Here is a 15,174-nt window from a genome sequence, read left to right on the forward strand (position 1 = left end):
TCTGGGTTAAACAATTGGTGCCTTTTCACCTGTCCCTGTAGGGGAGAGAGATGTCCCTGGGAAGGATGGGGGTGAGGGGCTGGAGCGGGGCCTGAATGGAGTGGCCAAGAGGGCTGTCTCTCGGTCTGATCCTGGGAGGAAGCGTCAGGTAGTCGATGGTGAGATGTGGGTTAAACAAGCGGTGCCTTTTCACCTGTGCCTGGGGAGAATGAGTGTGAGGGGCTAGAGCAGGGCCTGAATGGAGTGGCCAAGAGGGCTGTCTCTCGGTCTGATCCTGGGAGGAAGCGTCAGGTAGTCGATGGTGAGATGTGGGTTAAACAAGCGGTGCCTTTTCACCTGTGCCTGGGGAGAATGAGTGTGAGGGGCTAGAGCAGGGCCTGAATGGAGTGGCCAAGAGGGCTGTCTCTCGGTCTGATCCTGGGAGGAAGCGTCAGGTAGTCGATGGTGAGATGTGGGTTAAACAAGCGGTGCCTTTTCACCTGTGCCTGGGGAGAATGAGTGTGAGGGGCTAGAGCAGGGCCTGAATGGAGTGGCCAAGAAGGCTGTCTCTCGGTCTGATCCTGGGAGGAAGCGTCAGGTAGTCGATGGTGAGATGTGGGTTAAACAAGCGGTGCCTTTTCACCTGTGCCTGGGGAGAATGAGTGTGAGGGGCTAGAGCAGGGCCTGAATGGAGTGGCCAAGAGGGCTGTCTCTCGGTCTGATCCTGGGAGGAAGCGTCAGGTAGTCGATGGTGAGATGTGGGTTAAACAAGCGGTGCCTTTTCACCTGTGCCTGGGGAGAATGAGTGTGAGGGGCTAGAGCAGGGCCTGAATGGAGTGGCCAAGAGGGCTGTCTCTCGGTCTGATCCTGGGAGGAAGCGTCAGGTAGTCGATGGTGAGATGTGGGTTAAACAAGCGGTGCCTTTTCACCTGTGCCTGGGGAGAATGAGTGTGAGGGGCTAGAGCAGGGCCTGAATGGAGTGGCCAAGAGGGCTGTCTCTCGGTCTGATCCTGGGAGGAAGCGTCAGGTAGTCGATGGTGAGATGTGGGTTAAACAAGCGGTGCCTTTTCACCTGTGCCTGGGGAGAATGAGTGTGAGGGGCTAGAGCAGGGCCTGAATGGAGTGGCCAAGAAGGCTGTCTCTCGGTCTGATCCTGGGAGGAAGCGTCAGGTAGTCGATGGTGAGATGTGGGTTAAACAAGCGGTGCCTTTTCACCTGTGCCTGGGGAGAATGAGTGTGAGGGGCTAGAGCAGGGCCTGAATGGAGTGGCCAAGAGGGCTGTCTCTCGGTCTGATCCTGGGAGGAAGCGTCAGGTAGTCGATGGTGAGATGTGGGTTAAACAAGCGGTGCCTTTTCACCTGTGCCTGGGGAGAATGAGTGTGAGGGGCTAGAGCAGGGCCTGAATGGAGTGGCCAAGAGGGCTGTCTCTCGGTCTGATCCTGGGAGGAAGTGACAGGTAGTCGATGGTGAGATCTGTCTTTTTGTCTTACCCAGCTAGGGAGTTAAAGGTAGTCAGTGGTGAGATCTGGGTTAAACAATTGGTGCCTTTTCACCTGTCCCTGTAGGGGAGAGAGATGTCCCTGGGAAGGATGGGGGTGAGGGGCTGGAGCGGGGCCTGAATGGAGTGGCCAAGAGGGCTGTCTCTCGGTCTGATCCTGGGAGGAAGCGTCAGGTAGTCGATGGTGAGATGTGGGTTAAACAAGCGGTGCCTTTTCACCTGTGCCTGGGGAGAATGAGTGTGAGGGGCTAGAGCAGGGCCTGAATGGAGTGGCCAAGAGGGCTGTCTCTCGGTCTGATCCTGGGAGGAAGCGTCAGGTAGTCGATGGTGAGATGTGGGTTAAACAAGCGGTGCCTTTCACCTGTGCCTGGGGAGAATGAGTGTGAGGGGCTAGAGCAGGGCCTGAATGGAGTGGCCAAGAGGGCTGTCTCTCGGTCTGATCCTGGGAGGAAGCGTCAGGTAGTCGATGGTGAGATGTGGGTTAAACAAGCGGTGCCTTTTCACCTGTGCCTGGGGAGAATGAGTGTGAGGGGCTAGAGCAGGGCCTGAATGGAGTGGCCAAGAAGGCTGTCTCTCGGTCTGATCCTGGGAGGAAGCGTCAGGTAGTCGATGGTGAGATGTGTGTTAAACAAGCGGTGCCTTTTCACCTGTGCCTGGGGAGAATGAGTGTGAGGGGCTAGAGCAGGGCCTGAATGGAGTGGCCAAGAGGGCTGTCTCTCGGTCTGATCCTGGGAGGAAGCGTCAGGTAGTCGATGGTGAGATGTGGGTTAAACAAGCGGTGCCTTTTCACCTGTGCCTGGGGAGAATGAGTGTGAGGGGCTAGAGCAGGGCCTGAATGGAGTGGCCAAGAGGGCTGTCTCTCGGTCTGATCCTGGGAGGAAGCGTCAGGTAGTCGATGGTGAGATGTGGGTTAAACAAGCGGTGCCTTTTCACCTGTGCCTGGGGAGAATGAGTGTGAGGGGCTAGAGCAGGGCCTGAATGGAGTGGCCAAGAGGGCTGTCTCTCGGTCTGATCCTGGGAGGAAGTGACAGGTAGTCGATGGTGAGATCTGTCTTTTTGTCTTACCCAGCTAGGGAGTTAAAGGTAGTCAGTGGTGAGATCTGGGTTAAACAAGCGGTGCCTTTTCACCTGTCCCTGTAGGGGAGAGAGATGTCCCGGGGAAGGATGGGGGTGAGGGGCTGGAGCGGGGCCTGAATGGAGTGGCCGAGAGGACTGTCCCTCGGTCTGGCCCTGAGAGGGAGTGAGTTGATGGTGGGCTGTAGGGCTGCGGGCCCCGGGGAGGTTGTCCGGATGGAGGGATGAGCTGCGGGGCGGGCGGGGGGCGGGGGGGGGCAGGGTGTGGGCCGAGGTTTGTCCCTCGGGGTGGTGGGGGGGGGGGGTGGGGGGGGTGGGGGGGGCAGGGTCCGGGGTGGCGGCGGTGGGCGGGGCTTGTGCCCGGTGATTGACAGGCGGGGCACTTCCGGCGGCGGCGGCGGCGACGGGGGACGCGGGGCTCCGGGCCCAGCTTCTCCATCGCCCATCGCGCCGCAGGACCGGCCTCCGCCCTCCGCCCTCCGCCTCGACCGCCGCGGGGGGAGCAGGAGCAGGAGCAGGAGCAAGAGAAGAAGGAGGAGGGGCCGGGGTCGGGGCTGAGCCGGCTGCAGTGCGGAGCCCCGGAACCGGGAACCGGGAACCTGCCGCCGCCGCCACCGCCGCCTTCCTGCTGAGATTGCTGTCTCCTGACAGGTATTTCCCCGCCCGGGGGGCTCTGGACCCCCTCCCCTTCTCTCCCCTCTCCCCCTTCTCTCTCCCTCCCTCCCTCCTCTTTCTCTCCCCTTCCTTCTCTCTTCCCTCCTCTCTTCCCCCTCTGCCTTCCCCCCCTCTCCCCTCTCCCCCTTCCTTCCCTCTTCTCCTCCCCCTCCCTCCTCTCTCCTTCCCCTCCTTCTCTCTCCCTCCCCTCCTTCTCTCTCCCTCCCCTCCTCTCTTCTCCCTCCCCTCCTCTCTTCTCCCTCCCCTCCTTCTCTCTCCCTCCCCTCCTTCTCTCTCCCTCCCCTCCTTCTCTCCTTCCTCTCCCTCCTCCCCTTCCCTCCCTCCTTCCCCTCCTCTCTCTCCTCCCCTCCTTCTCTCCTTCCTCTTTCTCTCCCCCCTCCTCTCTCTCTTTCTCTTCCCCCTCCTTCCCTCTCCCCCTTTCTCTCCCCTCCTCCTTCTCTCTCCCTCCTCTTTCTCTTCCCTTTCCTTCCCTCCTCCCCTCCTCTCTTCCCCCTCTCCCTCTGTCCCTCCTCTTTCTCTCCCCTCTCTCTCCCCTCTTTCCCCCCTCCTTCTCTCCCCCTCCCCTCCTCTCTTCTCCCTCCTCCTGCTTCTTTCCCCCCTCCACTCCCCCCCTCCTCCTCTCTCCCCCCCTTCTCTCCCTCCTCCTCCTCCTCCCCGCCCCCCGTCCATCCTCATCCCCCTCCCCTCCCAGTCGAACTGACATCCTCCTTCCCCCTCCCGAGGACCAGGAGGACCACCCCTCTCATTTCCCCTCCTCCCTGCCCCTTCCCCCTCAGGACCCCTCCCCTCCAGGGGCAGCAGCAGCAGCAGCATTGGCCAGGTCTGCTGGGGGGCGGGGGAGAGGAGGGGGTTGGCTTGGGGCTGCTGATGGTCCACACCCCCCTGCCCCAGGCCAGGCCAGAATGAAGCCCACAGTCCTGCCCGTGCACAGAACTCCAAGGATGGATGCTCCAAAGAGGTGGGAGAATGGGCAGTACAGGCCCCGGCTCTCCGGTTCTCCCCCGCTTGGGGAGGACAATCCATGCGTTTTCTGCTTCCCTCCCCAACAAAGAGAGAGATCGTGATATTCCTAATTGCCAGTGGTTGGTGGGATTGCGAAGGGAGGATTTCCAAGCCCAGGTGAGATGCAGAGACCAGGGTGACTCCTCTTCCTCCCTACCCGCTCATCCCCGTCCGTCCCATCCCAACTGCTCTCCCCTGCTTCAAAGCCTTATTGAAGGCAGATCTCCTCCAAGAGGCCTTCCTAGACTAAGCCCCACTTTTTCTCACTTCCCACTCCTCTACTCTGACTTTCTCCCTTTGCTCTTCCTCCCTCCCAGCCCCAAACCGCTTATATACATAACTGTAATTTTATTTGGATTGCTGTCCATCTCCCACCCTCTAGACTGTGAGCTCATTGTGGGCAGGGAATGTCACTGTTTATTGTTGTATTATACTTTCCCGAGCACTCGGTACAGTGCTTTACACACAGTAAGCACTCAATAAATACTATTGAATGAGTGAATGAATCCCTTTCTCTGTCTTTAATATTTGAGTACTATGAGGTTGTAGTCACTGATTTAATTCATTCATTAAATCATTACTGTGCTTGGGAAGTACAGTTCAGCCACAGGGACACTCCCTGACCCCAACGGGTTGACAGTCTAGAAGGCGGGAGTCAGACATCCAAACAAGTAATAATAAAAATAACGTAGGTATTTGTTAAGCACTTACTCTAAGCCGAGCACTGTTCTAAGTGCTGGGGTAGATTCAAGGTAATCAAGTTGTCCCACATGTGGCTCACAGTCTTAATCCCCATTTTACAGATGAGCTAACTGAGGCACAGAGAAGTTAAGAGACTTGCCCAAAGTGACACAGCTGATAGGTGGTAGAGCCGGGATTAGAACCCGTGACCTCTGACTCCTAAGCCCGAGCTCTTTCCACCGAGCCACGCTGCTTCTCGTGTAAACAGGCATCAGTAGCATCACTATAAATAGATTTGCTTTGGAGGTGGGGGAGGCAGAAATTTACAGTAGAAGTTCTGACAGGTGCATACTGGTAGGGATCTTGGGATTGTAGGATATTCTAGGACAGGGGCCAGGTTTTTTTTTTTCCAGTATATGTTCCCAAGCACCTAATACAGAGTTCTGCCACCAAGAAGGTACTCAGTGAATGCAGTTGATGGTAATGGAGATCCAGAAACTGTTGATACCCTTTGGAATGGTCAATAGGTCACTAAAGGAGGCTATAGAATCTATTGTTTCAGACATCTTTAAAAACAGATCAGGTGATTGGGTTGGTTTATCTGTGGTAGGAGCATGCCCAAAATGGCCATTTAAGTTCCTTTTTATCCCTAATTGTGTATAATTTCCATCATGGAGAAGCAGACTTCGTTCAAGTTGCCAAGAATTGATTTTAGGCCATTAATCAAGGCTTTCCTTAGTGCAGAGAAGGAACTTAGATTTTTTTCCAATAAGTCACCATAAAACATTTAGAGATCTCTCAGACTTTCTCTCTCTTCTCGCCGCTCTGTGGTTGTTGTTGCCAAATACCGTGTGTCATGACCAAATTGAACTCTCTCACATCCGTCGCTTAATAAGACTAGATTTAGCGAAGATCATATAAGCGCTGATTATAAATGTATGCAACTATTTTACATTAAAGCCATTCTTGAGTTCTCCACTCTGACTTGTCCCAAGAGCGCTCTTTGGTCCGATTAGACTGTGAGCCCATCATTGGGCAGGGATTGTCTCTATCTGTTGCTGACTTGTACATTCCAAGCGCTTAGAACAGTGCTCTGCACATACTAAGCGCTCAATAAATGCTATTGAATAAATGAACGAAGGCCACTTTGGCATAGATCTGAGTTTGAAAAAAAACACAAAATAAATATCTGCTCTTAGATTTTGCCAGGTATAGAAAACATTAGATAAAAGTATAATTTGTCATGTGGTTTGATTAAATCCCTAAGCAAACTTTTGGGGCTATTAAATGCCATGTTTTACTTGCTCCATTTTCTTGGGTATCTTTTCTTTTTTATAGGTTTGAAGATGGCTTCTTCTTCCTCCTGTAATGTAGAAGAAGATGAGAGCTTAAAGGGATGTGAACTATATGTTCAGAAGCACAACATCCAACAAATTTTGAAAGAATGTATTGTAAACCTTTGCATTGCCAAACCAGACCGTCCCATGAAATTTCTGCGAGAGCACTTTGAAAAACTAGAAAAGGTCAGTGTCTTTGAACTGTCCATTACTTTCCATTTGCCAGTGTATTGATAAAGAGCATAAAGTGAACTTTCTTTTCCATTGGAAGATTGCTTACAATTGCTCTAAGAAAATCTAAAGTGTTTATATTTTCAGGGGGACTGTGGAGAAGTCATGCTATTTTTAAATGATAGTTCTATCCTGTTTGGAGAATTTGATGTATTTTTTTGGTTCGAGTTTTTAGCAAATTTATTTACAAATCCAGTTCCACAGCTATTATTTCAAGAACCAAATTATCACCAACCGATTCTCCCTCTGAAGTATTAACAAATTAGATTCATTCAGTCGTATTTAATGAGTGCTTACTGTGTGCAGAACGCTGTACTAAGTGCTTGTACTAAGCTAAATCATTACCAAAGCTGAAGATTCATGGAAAAATAATTTAAATCAACAAATAATGACCTTTACATACTGGAAATATTCCAAATTCAAGCCCTCCATCATTTACCCATAATCCACGTACTGTGTTCTCCAGCCTGAAATGTAAGTAAAATGTTAATATTAAAAATGAGGAAAAGGCTGCATATTTGAAAGTCAATTTTAGAGAGAGTTTTCTAGATGAGTCTTTTGACTTGAATTGTTTGCAAAAGATATATTTGAAGGTCGGAAAAAAAGTTTCCATATCTACTGACGTTCTCAGCGCTCAAGTGGTCCTGGAGAATCTCAGCAATTGTTTCTCTCCCACCGTTCCCAATTTGTTTCTCATAAAATGGCAGAAAGACTTTATAACTTCAATTCCCTTTTTAATCCTGAATTTTTTTCAGCATTTACTGTTACTTTTTTTGAATTATATTCAATATTGTCAAACCAGTAAGATTGCGTGCCTCATGTTGGTAGTAAATTGGAAGATTTTGTTTTCTGAAAATTTTGAAGTACACTGTTGTATTTATGACAGACGTTGGTTTAAACCATGCTGGTAAATTGATTTTATAGCACTGTACAATTTAGTATTTGAATTTACTAATACAGAATAGGATTATATTTTAATGACTTAAACAGAATTCATTTGTTTATCAAATAGCCATATTAACCATATGTGGAGGAAAGTGGTAATTTTTTGAAAATAATTTGTAGGTGATGTAGAGTTCCATTTTTTTCTGTTGTAGGAAGTATCTTCTTGGTTCCTGACAGTGAAACTCATTTTTAGAAAAACATTTGGAAACGAGTGTGTTCGTGACTTTGTTGCCAAGTATGTGTTCGTTGGATAATGGATAAATCACTTTCCAGAGATAGGCCAAATCTTGGGAGTATGGATGTGGAAACTCTGGGCAGTCAATTAAATTGTGAAATATGGAGATTAGGTGTAATTGGATGAAAAAAACATATTTCTTCAGCATCTTTTCAGTGTTACTTTTTTGGGTCATGCATTGCGTTAGCTGCCCAGTCTCCTGTATGTAACAGAAAATTAGCTTTCAAAAAAAATCGTTCATAAATATTTGGGTAAGGGTTCACACATCCCAGTGGGGAAGTCCTTCTAACTCATTTTGCACTGTAGTCTATAGTATTTCTTTTTTCCTTCAGTTTTCCTGCACCCAACTTAAATGGGAAAAGAGTTGTAAAAATGACAATGCCAATAGTGCCGGCCTTCAGGAGCCACTTAAAGTAGCCTGTTCAGCCAAGCTCTATATTTAGAATTCCTGTTTCTTCTGGGACCTATGTTGAATAAGGAGTTCTATTTTTAAATCTCTTCGAATATATAAATGGCTGTGGGCCTTCATAATAAAAGTTTGACCAGGATTGTGATATTTGAATAGGACAAAGGGAAGAGAGTTTTGAACTTGTTTTTCTTCAAAGAATGACGTCACAGAGCTGAAGAGGAAGAAGTAATCATTTCTGAAAAAAGCCCTGCCCCGAAAGAGACTCGTAACCAGGAGAAAGGGCACATTTTGAATTCCAAGTTCCTCACAGTTTCCTGAATTACATGATTAATAGAATGTGAGAGGACGGAAGAATTCTCCCCCACCAAATGTGGTAGACTTGAGGTAGTAAAGAGAATGGTAATAGGACAAGGGTGTTTCCTTCTCTAATTTAGGAGACAGATAATTTGTGCATAATTATTTTCTGGATTTCCAAAGTTTCAAATTCTTACATGAAAAACATGGTACCTTTATGAGTCTACTCTGAAAATTAACTTTATACATAAATCAGAATTTCCAACTTTAGTTGACCTTAGCCCTCGTTGCAAAACCTTGACAAACCCTCCTCTTTGGAGATCTGATTTGAAAATAGGCTGGGAACTTTCAGGATTAAAGTGATGTTAGCAAAACTGCACATCCGTGACCCCTTTGGCTATAGGCCATGGTACATTTTGTGTTTCTTTCCCCATTATAAAAGACAGTAAGTACATTGCATTAGCATTTTTCACTTGCTAAGATTTAAGGAATTACCACTATAAAGAAACCACATTTGTTTGACTGATACCTATTTCAGATAGAATCCATATATATGTATATGTAATGTGCTGACTTTTTTTTCTCCTTAGTCAATGTTTATTGAACGCTTACTATATGCAGGGGACTCTGCTATGCTCTCGGGAGAGTATAATACAATAGAGCTGGTAGACATGATCCTTGTCCTCAAGGAGTTTACAGTTTAGTCGGGGAGGTAGAGATTAAGAAATTACAGATGGAGGAAAAAGCAGATTATTAGGATATGTACATAAGTATTGTGGGGCTTGGTGTGGGGTACTTACATAGCAAGTGCCTAAGAGGCCCAGAGTGAAGAGCATAGGTGGTGCAGAAGGGAGGGTAAATAGGGAAATGAGGGGGTAAATCAAGAAAGGCTTCTTGGAGGGAAGATTATTTTAGTGGGACACTGAAGATGGGGAGAGTGGAGAAATATGAAGGGGAAGGGAGATTCAGGCCAGAGGGAGGAGGACATGAGGGGCCAGCAGTGAGACAAGATCGAGGTACACTGAGTAGTTTGGCCTTAAAGGAGTGAAGTGTGTGACTGGGTTGTAGTAGATTAGTGAGGTTCGGTAATAATAATAATAATAATGTTGGTATTTGTTAAGCGCTTACAGCGCTAGGAGTAAGAGAGCTGACTGAGTGCCTTAAAACCAACGGCAAGGAGTTTCTTTCCGATTCCAAGTCTTTTGAGGAGTGGGGAGATGTGGACTGAAAGATTTTAGTTTTGTTTAGGGTGTTTTTGTTGTTTGGATAAAAATGATCATTCCACCCTACCTGATGAATGTATTACCTTTTCATCTGATCAATTTAACTTACGGTGCAGTGATCTGTGCCGGTGTTGTTTTGTTTTCAACAGAGTAAAAGTTTTAGCATTTGCGTTCAGTGAATGGAGGAAAGAAGTCCAAGATAAGTCTAGTCAAATAAAAATACTCTGAAAACACACATGGTGTAGGCCGAGTTAGAGGTGTCTCCACTGTTTTTGCAGCAATCGCTTTCTTTGGAGTTATAAAAGTTAATCGTGCCAAAGGATTCATCTCTGGACTACTGTTTGGATGATTGCACATGTGGCCAACACTTTCAGACATGTAATTGCGCTCTCATTGATTTGAATGCTGTGCTTGTATTCTGGTGGGAACTATTCTTTTGGTTAAATTGCACCTTTACATATCAATAATGTTCACATCTGTTCAAGGTTTGAAACTTTAGCTGGGACAATAACAGTTATGAGGCAGAATAATTCTCTTGCAGTTTTTTTAGCTGGAGAAGTAGCATAGCCTAGTGGATGGAGCACAGGCCTGGGAGTCGGAAGGTCATGGGTTCTAATCCCAGGTCCGCCGCTTATCTGCTATGTAACCCTGGGCAAGTCACTTAATTTCTTTGGGACTCAGTTACCTCACCTGTAAAATGGAGATTAAGACTGAGTCCAGTGTGGGGCTGGGACTGTGTCCAACCTGATTTGTTTTTGTATCTCTCCCGCCCCTTCCCCTGCCCTCCACTGCTTAGTATGGTGCCTGACACATAATAAGCGCTTAACAAATACCACTCTTATTACTATTATTGTTATTGTTACAGAGTGCTGTTGCAGAAAATTGATTTACATCCCATAGGCTACTTTTGCTATTAGATCCTAGTACCTTTTAGAGTCAAAGGTTGCAGGATGTTAGTGCCTTAAGTGGATGATTGCTTTCCAGACATATCTCTTGTGGACTATAAGCTTGAGGTAGGCAGGGATGAAGACTACCAACTCTGTTTTATACTTTCCCAAGCACTTAGTATAGTGCTCTGCATAAACTCTCAAATACCATTGATTGGTATACACACACTTATTTGACAGTGCTTAGACAAAATTTTTGAGTCAAGCCCACATCTCCTTTACTCGAAAAAAAAAAATACTGTCTTGAGTGCAGAACAATGCTTTAGGAAAATTATCTAAGCAGTGAAATATGGACTGGAGAGGGGAAGAGACTAGAGGCAGGGAGACAACTGAGGAGGCTGATGCAGTAGTCAAGTAGGAACATGACAAGTGTCTGGACTACTGTGAGTAGCCACCTGAATAGGGGTTGGGGGGGAAGAACAGGGTAGACCATAGATCTGTTGTAGAGTAAAAACTAACACAATCCCACTGCACCTTCAGCTGCCACCCCATCTCCCACCTCCCATTTCTGCCCCAATTCCTTGAATGGGCCTATTGCCTGACTTCCTCTCCTCCAGCTCTCTTCTTGATCTTCTACAGTCTAGTTTTTGTCATATTCACGCCACCAAATCACTCTCTCCAAGGTCCCTAGTGGCCTCGTTGCCATTTATAATAGACTTTGTCATGATCGTCCTCGAACTCTCAGCTGCCTTTTCATTCAGTGGTATTTGTTGAGCTCTTATTATCCTGCCTCTGCCACTTGGCAGCTGTGTGACTGTGGGCAAGTCACTTCACTTCTCTGTGCCTCAGTTCCCTCATCTGTAAAATGGGAATTAAGACTGTGAGCCTCATGAGGGACAACCTGATTACCCTGTATCTCCCCCAGCGCTTAGAACAGTGCTCTGCACCTAGTAAGCGCTTAACAAATACCAACATTATTATTATTATGTGCAAAGCTGGGTACTAAGACCTTACTAGGTGCTAGCTTACTAGCTACTAGCCTCCAAAACTGTGGGCTATTACCTTCTGGAAACTCAGCATTCTTGCCTGACACCCTTCTCATCACGTTTTCTTGTCTCTTTGGCCTACTCTTCCTTTGTGCCTCTCCTTTTTGCTTCGGATGCCCCTCAAGACTCTGTTCTGGGTCCCCTTCTCTTCTCAATTTACACTCACCCCATTCAGGAACTCAACTGCTCGCATGTCTTCACCATTTATCATGCAGGTTATTCCCAGATTTACTTTGTGAGCCCCAACTCTTCTTTCTTTGCAGTGTCATATCTCCTCCTGCCATCTCTACATCTAAGGCCCAGCTGCACCTTAAGTTTAACGTGTCTAAAATTGAACTCATCTTCCTTCTCAAATGCTCACCATCACCAGCTTTCCCAACCCAGTTGACATGACCACAGTCCGTCCCATCGCTGAAGCCCACAACTTTGTTATCTCCTCTAGACTGTAAGCTCATTTGGGCAGGGAATATGTCTGCTAATTTTGTTGTAGTGTACTTGCCCAAATACTTAGTACAGTGCTCTACACATAGTAAGCGCTCAATAAATATGATTGATCCTTGACTCCTCCGTTCTCTGTTTGATTCAACTCCTATTTTCAGTCTGTTGCCAAATTGTGTTAGTTTTTACTCTACAACATATCTATGGTCTACCCTGTTCTTCCTCCCTCCTCCCCGCATTCAGGTGGCTACCCACAGTAGTCCAGACACTTGTCATGTTCCTACTTGACTATTGCATCAGCCTCCTCAGTTGTCTCTCTGCCTCTAGTCTCTTCCCCTGTCCAGTCCATATTTCACTGCGTGGATAATTTTCCTAAAGCATTGTTATGCACTCATTTCTCCACTCCTCAAAAACTTCCAATTGTTCCTCATTCTTTGACACATAAAGCACAAACTCCTGATGTTGGTTTTAGAGCATTCAATCTGCTCTTTTATCTACTTGCAAGTTTAGCTTGACTTTTGTTCCTCAAGCGTATGCGCTAACCTGTTCACTGTGCTTCATTCTCTTCTGTCCCACCACAGATCTCTTGCTCATGCCCTCCTTTTTATCTGAAACTCTCTCTTCCTTCAAATGTGACAGACCACAACTCCTTCCATCTTTAAAGCCCTTCCAAAAACATGTCTCCTCAAGGAGGCCTTTCCCCATTAATTTCTAATCTCCCCTGCTTATATTGAGGAATCAAATACCACTAAAAACACTTCTGTTCTCCCTAGATATTTTCTGTGGAACTTGCTAAGTGCTTACTATGTGCCAAACATTGTACTAAGTGTTGGTATAGATACAAACTAATCAGGTTGGATACAGTTCCTGTCCTATGTGGGGCTCACATTCTAAGTAGGGGGGAGTAGGATTTAATTTCCATTTGATAGATGAGGAAGCTTAGGCACAGAGCAATTCAATCACTTGCCCAAGGTCCCATAGCACGGAAGTGGCAGAGCTGGGATTAGTACCCCGGTCCTCTGATTCTCAGGCCCATGTGTTTTCCACTAATTCACACTGCTTATCGTTTTAAGTATTCACGATCTTCTGAAATGTTTACATGCCCTCTTCCCTAAGCACCAACTCATCCCCTTTTTCTTCTTCCTCCTAGCTATAATTTATTGTAGTGTCTAGATTGTAAGCTCCTTGAGGGAAGAGATCTTGTCTGTTAATTTTGTTGTACTCTCTCAAGCACCTAGGACTGGGCGGGACAGAGTATGCACTCAATAAATATGACTGATTGATTTAATTATTCTTAAAGTAACTGTGCTTCTCTTTTATGCCTATACAAAGTAATAATAGTATATTTAACTAAATGGTCTGAAACTAGTGTATGTGTGTGTGTGTGTGTGTGTGTAGTCTTTCATAGACACAAGTGCTTAGTCCAGTGCTCTGTACGTAGTAAGCACTCAATAAATAAGAATGAACGAAAGACACTAATGATAGTGAAATTCACCTATGAGCTTACCTGTGGCTGAAAAAAGGGCTCATTGCGGGATTCATTCATTCATTCATATTTATTGAGTGCTTACTGTGTGCAGAGCACTGTACTAAGTGCTTGGAAAGTACAATTCAGCAACACAGACAGCCCCTGCCCACAATGGGCTCATAGTCCAGAAGTGGGGAGACAAAGATCAAAACAAGTAAACAGGCATCAGTAACCTCATTATAAATAAATAGGATTATAGATATGTACACATCATTAATAAAAAAATAAATGTAATTATAAATATGTATATATATACACAAGTGCTGTGGGGCAGGGAGGGGAGTAGAGCGAAGGGAGTGAGTCAGGGTGGTGGGGAGGGGAGGAGGAGCAGAGGAAATGGGATCCTTGGTCCCAGCCACCCTGGGCACAGGCCTGGACTCCTTCTGCTAGGCTACACTGCTTCTCATGGCTGCTGTCAGTCATTTTCCACCTGTCCCACCCGGTGAAGATGTGTTATGGTGAGCTTAACTGCAATGCTAGGAGTCTGACTATGTTCCCTAACTCACATAGATAGTATTTCCTCTTATTTGTAGCCTGCTAATCATCCTGCCTCAATTCAGCAATGGCCAGTTTCATTTAAGAAAAAAAAATCCTAGGAGTTGAATTCTTTTCAAGAACAACGTTGTTTTGCCCTAAAGAACGATATAGAGGAGTTTTGGCGAATTCAGCCCAATATAATCATGACCCACAGCCTACAAAAGATGCGGTGGTTGATTTCTCTGACCGATTCTATTCATTCTATGCAGAAGTTTGTAGTTAGAGAAGCAGTGTATTTTAGGAAACGCTTGTGCTAAAATAGCACACAGTTTGGTTTTCAACACTTTGCAAGACTAGCTGTAAATCAGGGGACACTAACAATGTAGTGTATGTTCAGGTGGTCCTTCAGAAGAGTAACTGCACAATCTTTTGGCCAGGAGATCTGGGTGACCAAGGGCAGTTATTCTTCTGAAGGACCACCTGAAATGTGTCTCCAGATTTATGGCCACTCTTGGAGAGTCAACTGAACAGTGGGTTAGTTATTTTAGCGAAGGTATCTCTTTCTGCAGCATGTAACAACTCCCATCTGGCATCAGACCACCTCCAACTAGGTTGAATTCAGCTCACATAATACTAATGTCCACACCCAGCAAACTGTATGAAAGATGGTGAAGAACTCTTTGCTTGAGCTGAACTACATTTTCTTAAAGGGTGTGAGGGCTTGAGGGAAGAGAGGCAATGTTTATTAGGAGAGAGGTGCGGGTTGAAGTTGAAAATGTTGACGTTGAATCCAAAATAGCATTCAAGTGAGGATTACTAATAATGAGGGTATTTAAGCACTTACTACGTGGCAGACACTGTTCTAAGCGCTGGGGTGGGTACAAGCAAATCAGGTGGGTCAAAGTCCTTGTCTCACATGGGGCTGAGGATCAATTAGCAATGCTAACTGATTGTGGCATTAGATCCATTTTCAGACATTTTTTTTTTCTCTGAGGTTTTATTTTATGATATGATTTTTTGGGTAAAGTGTGTTCTGTTACGGAGCTTCATGTAATGACGATTATGGCATTTATGTGCTTACAATCACTCTCCCCACCTTCAAAGCCTTATTGAAGGCACTTCTCTTCCAAGAAGCCATCCCTGAGCCCTCACTTCCTCTTCTCCCACTCCCTTCTGTGTCACTCTTGCACTTGAATTTGCACCCTTTATTCAGCC

At 46.4% G+C, this 15,174-nt stretch overlaps 1 protein-coding gene across 1 annotated transcript in view; it reads left to right on the forward strand.

Annotated features, from left to right (window-relative positions):
• The first annotated feature begins 2,957 nt into the window (after positions 1–2,957).
• Positions 2,958–15,174, forward strand: part of PRKAR1B (protein kinase cAMP-dependent type I regulatory subunit beta) — a 171,240-nt gene continuing 159,023 nt past the window's right edge. The window contains exons 1-2 of the mRNA XM_029053257.1: positions 2,958–3,202; positions 6,248–6,432. Of these exons, the coding sequence (XP_028909090.1) occupies positions 6,256–6,432 (177 nt within the window). The 5' untranslated portion in view covers positions 2,958–3,202; positions 6,248–6,255. The remainder of the gene's footprint in view (positions 3,203–6,247; positions 6,433–15,174) is intronic.

This window comes from Ornithorhynchus anatinus, chromosome 2 (genome assembly GCF_004115215.2).
Source record: "Ornithorhynchus anatinus isolate Pmale09 chromosome 2, mOrnAna1.pri.v4, whole genome shotgun sequence".
Lineage (NCBI taxonomy): Eukaryota > Metazoa > Chordata > Mammalia > Monotremata > Ornithorhynchidae > Ornithorhynchus > Ornithorhynchus anatinus.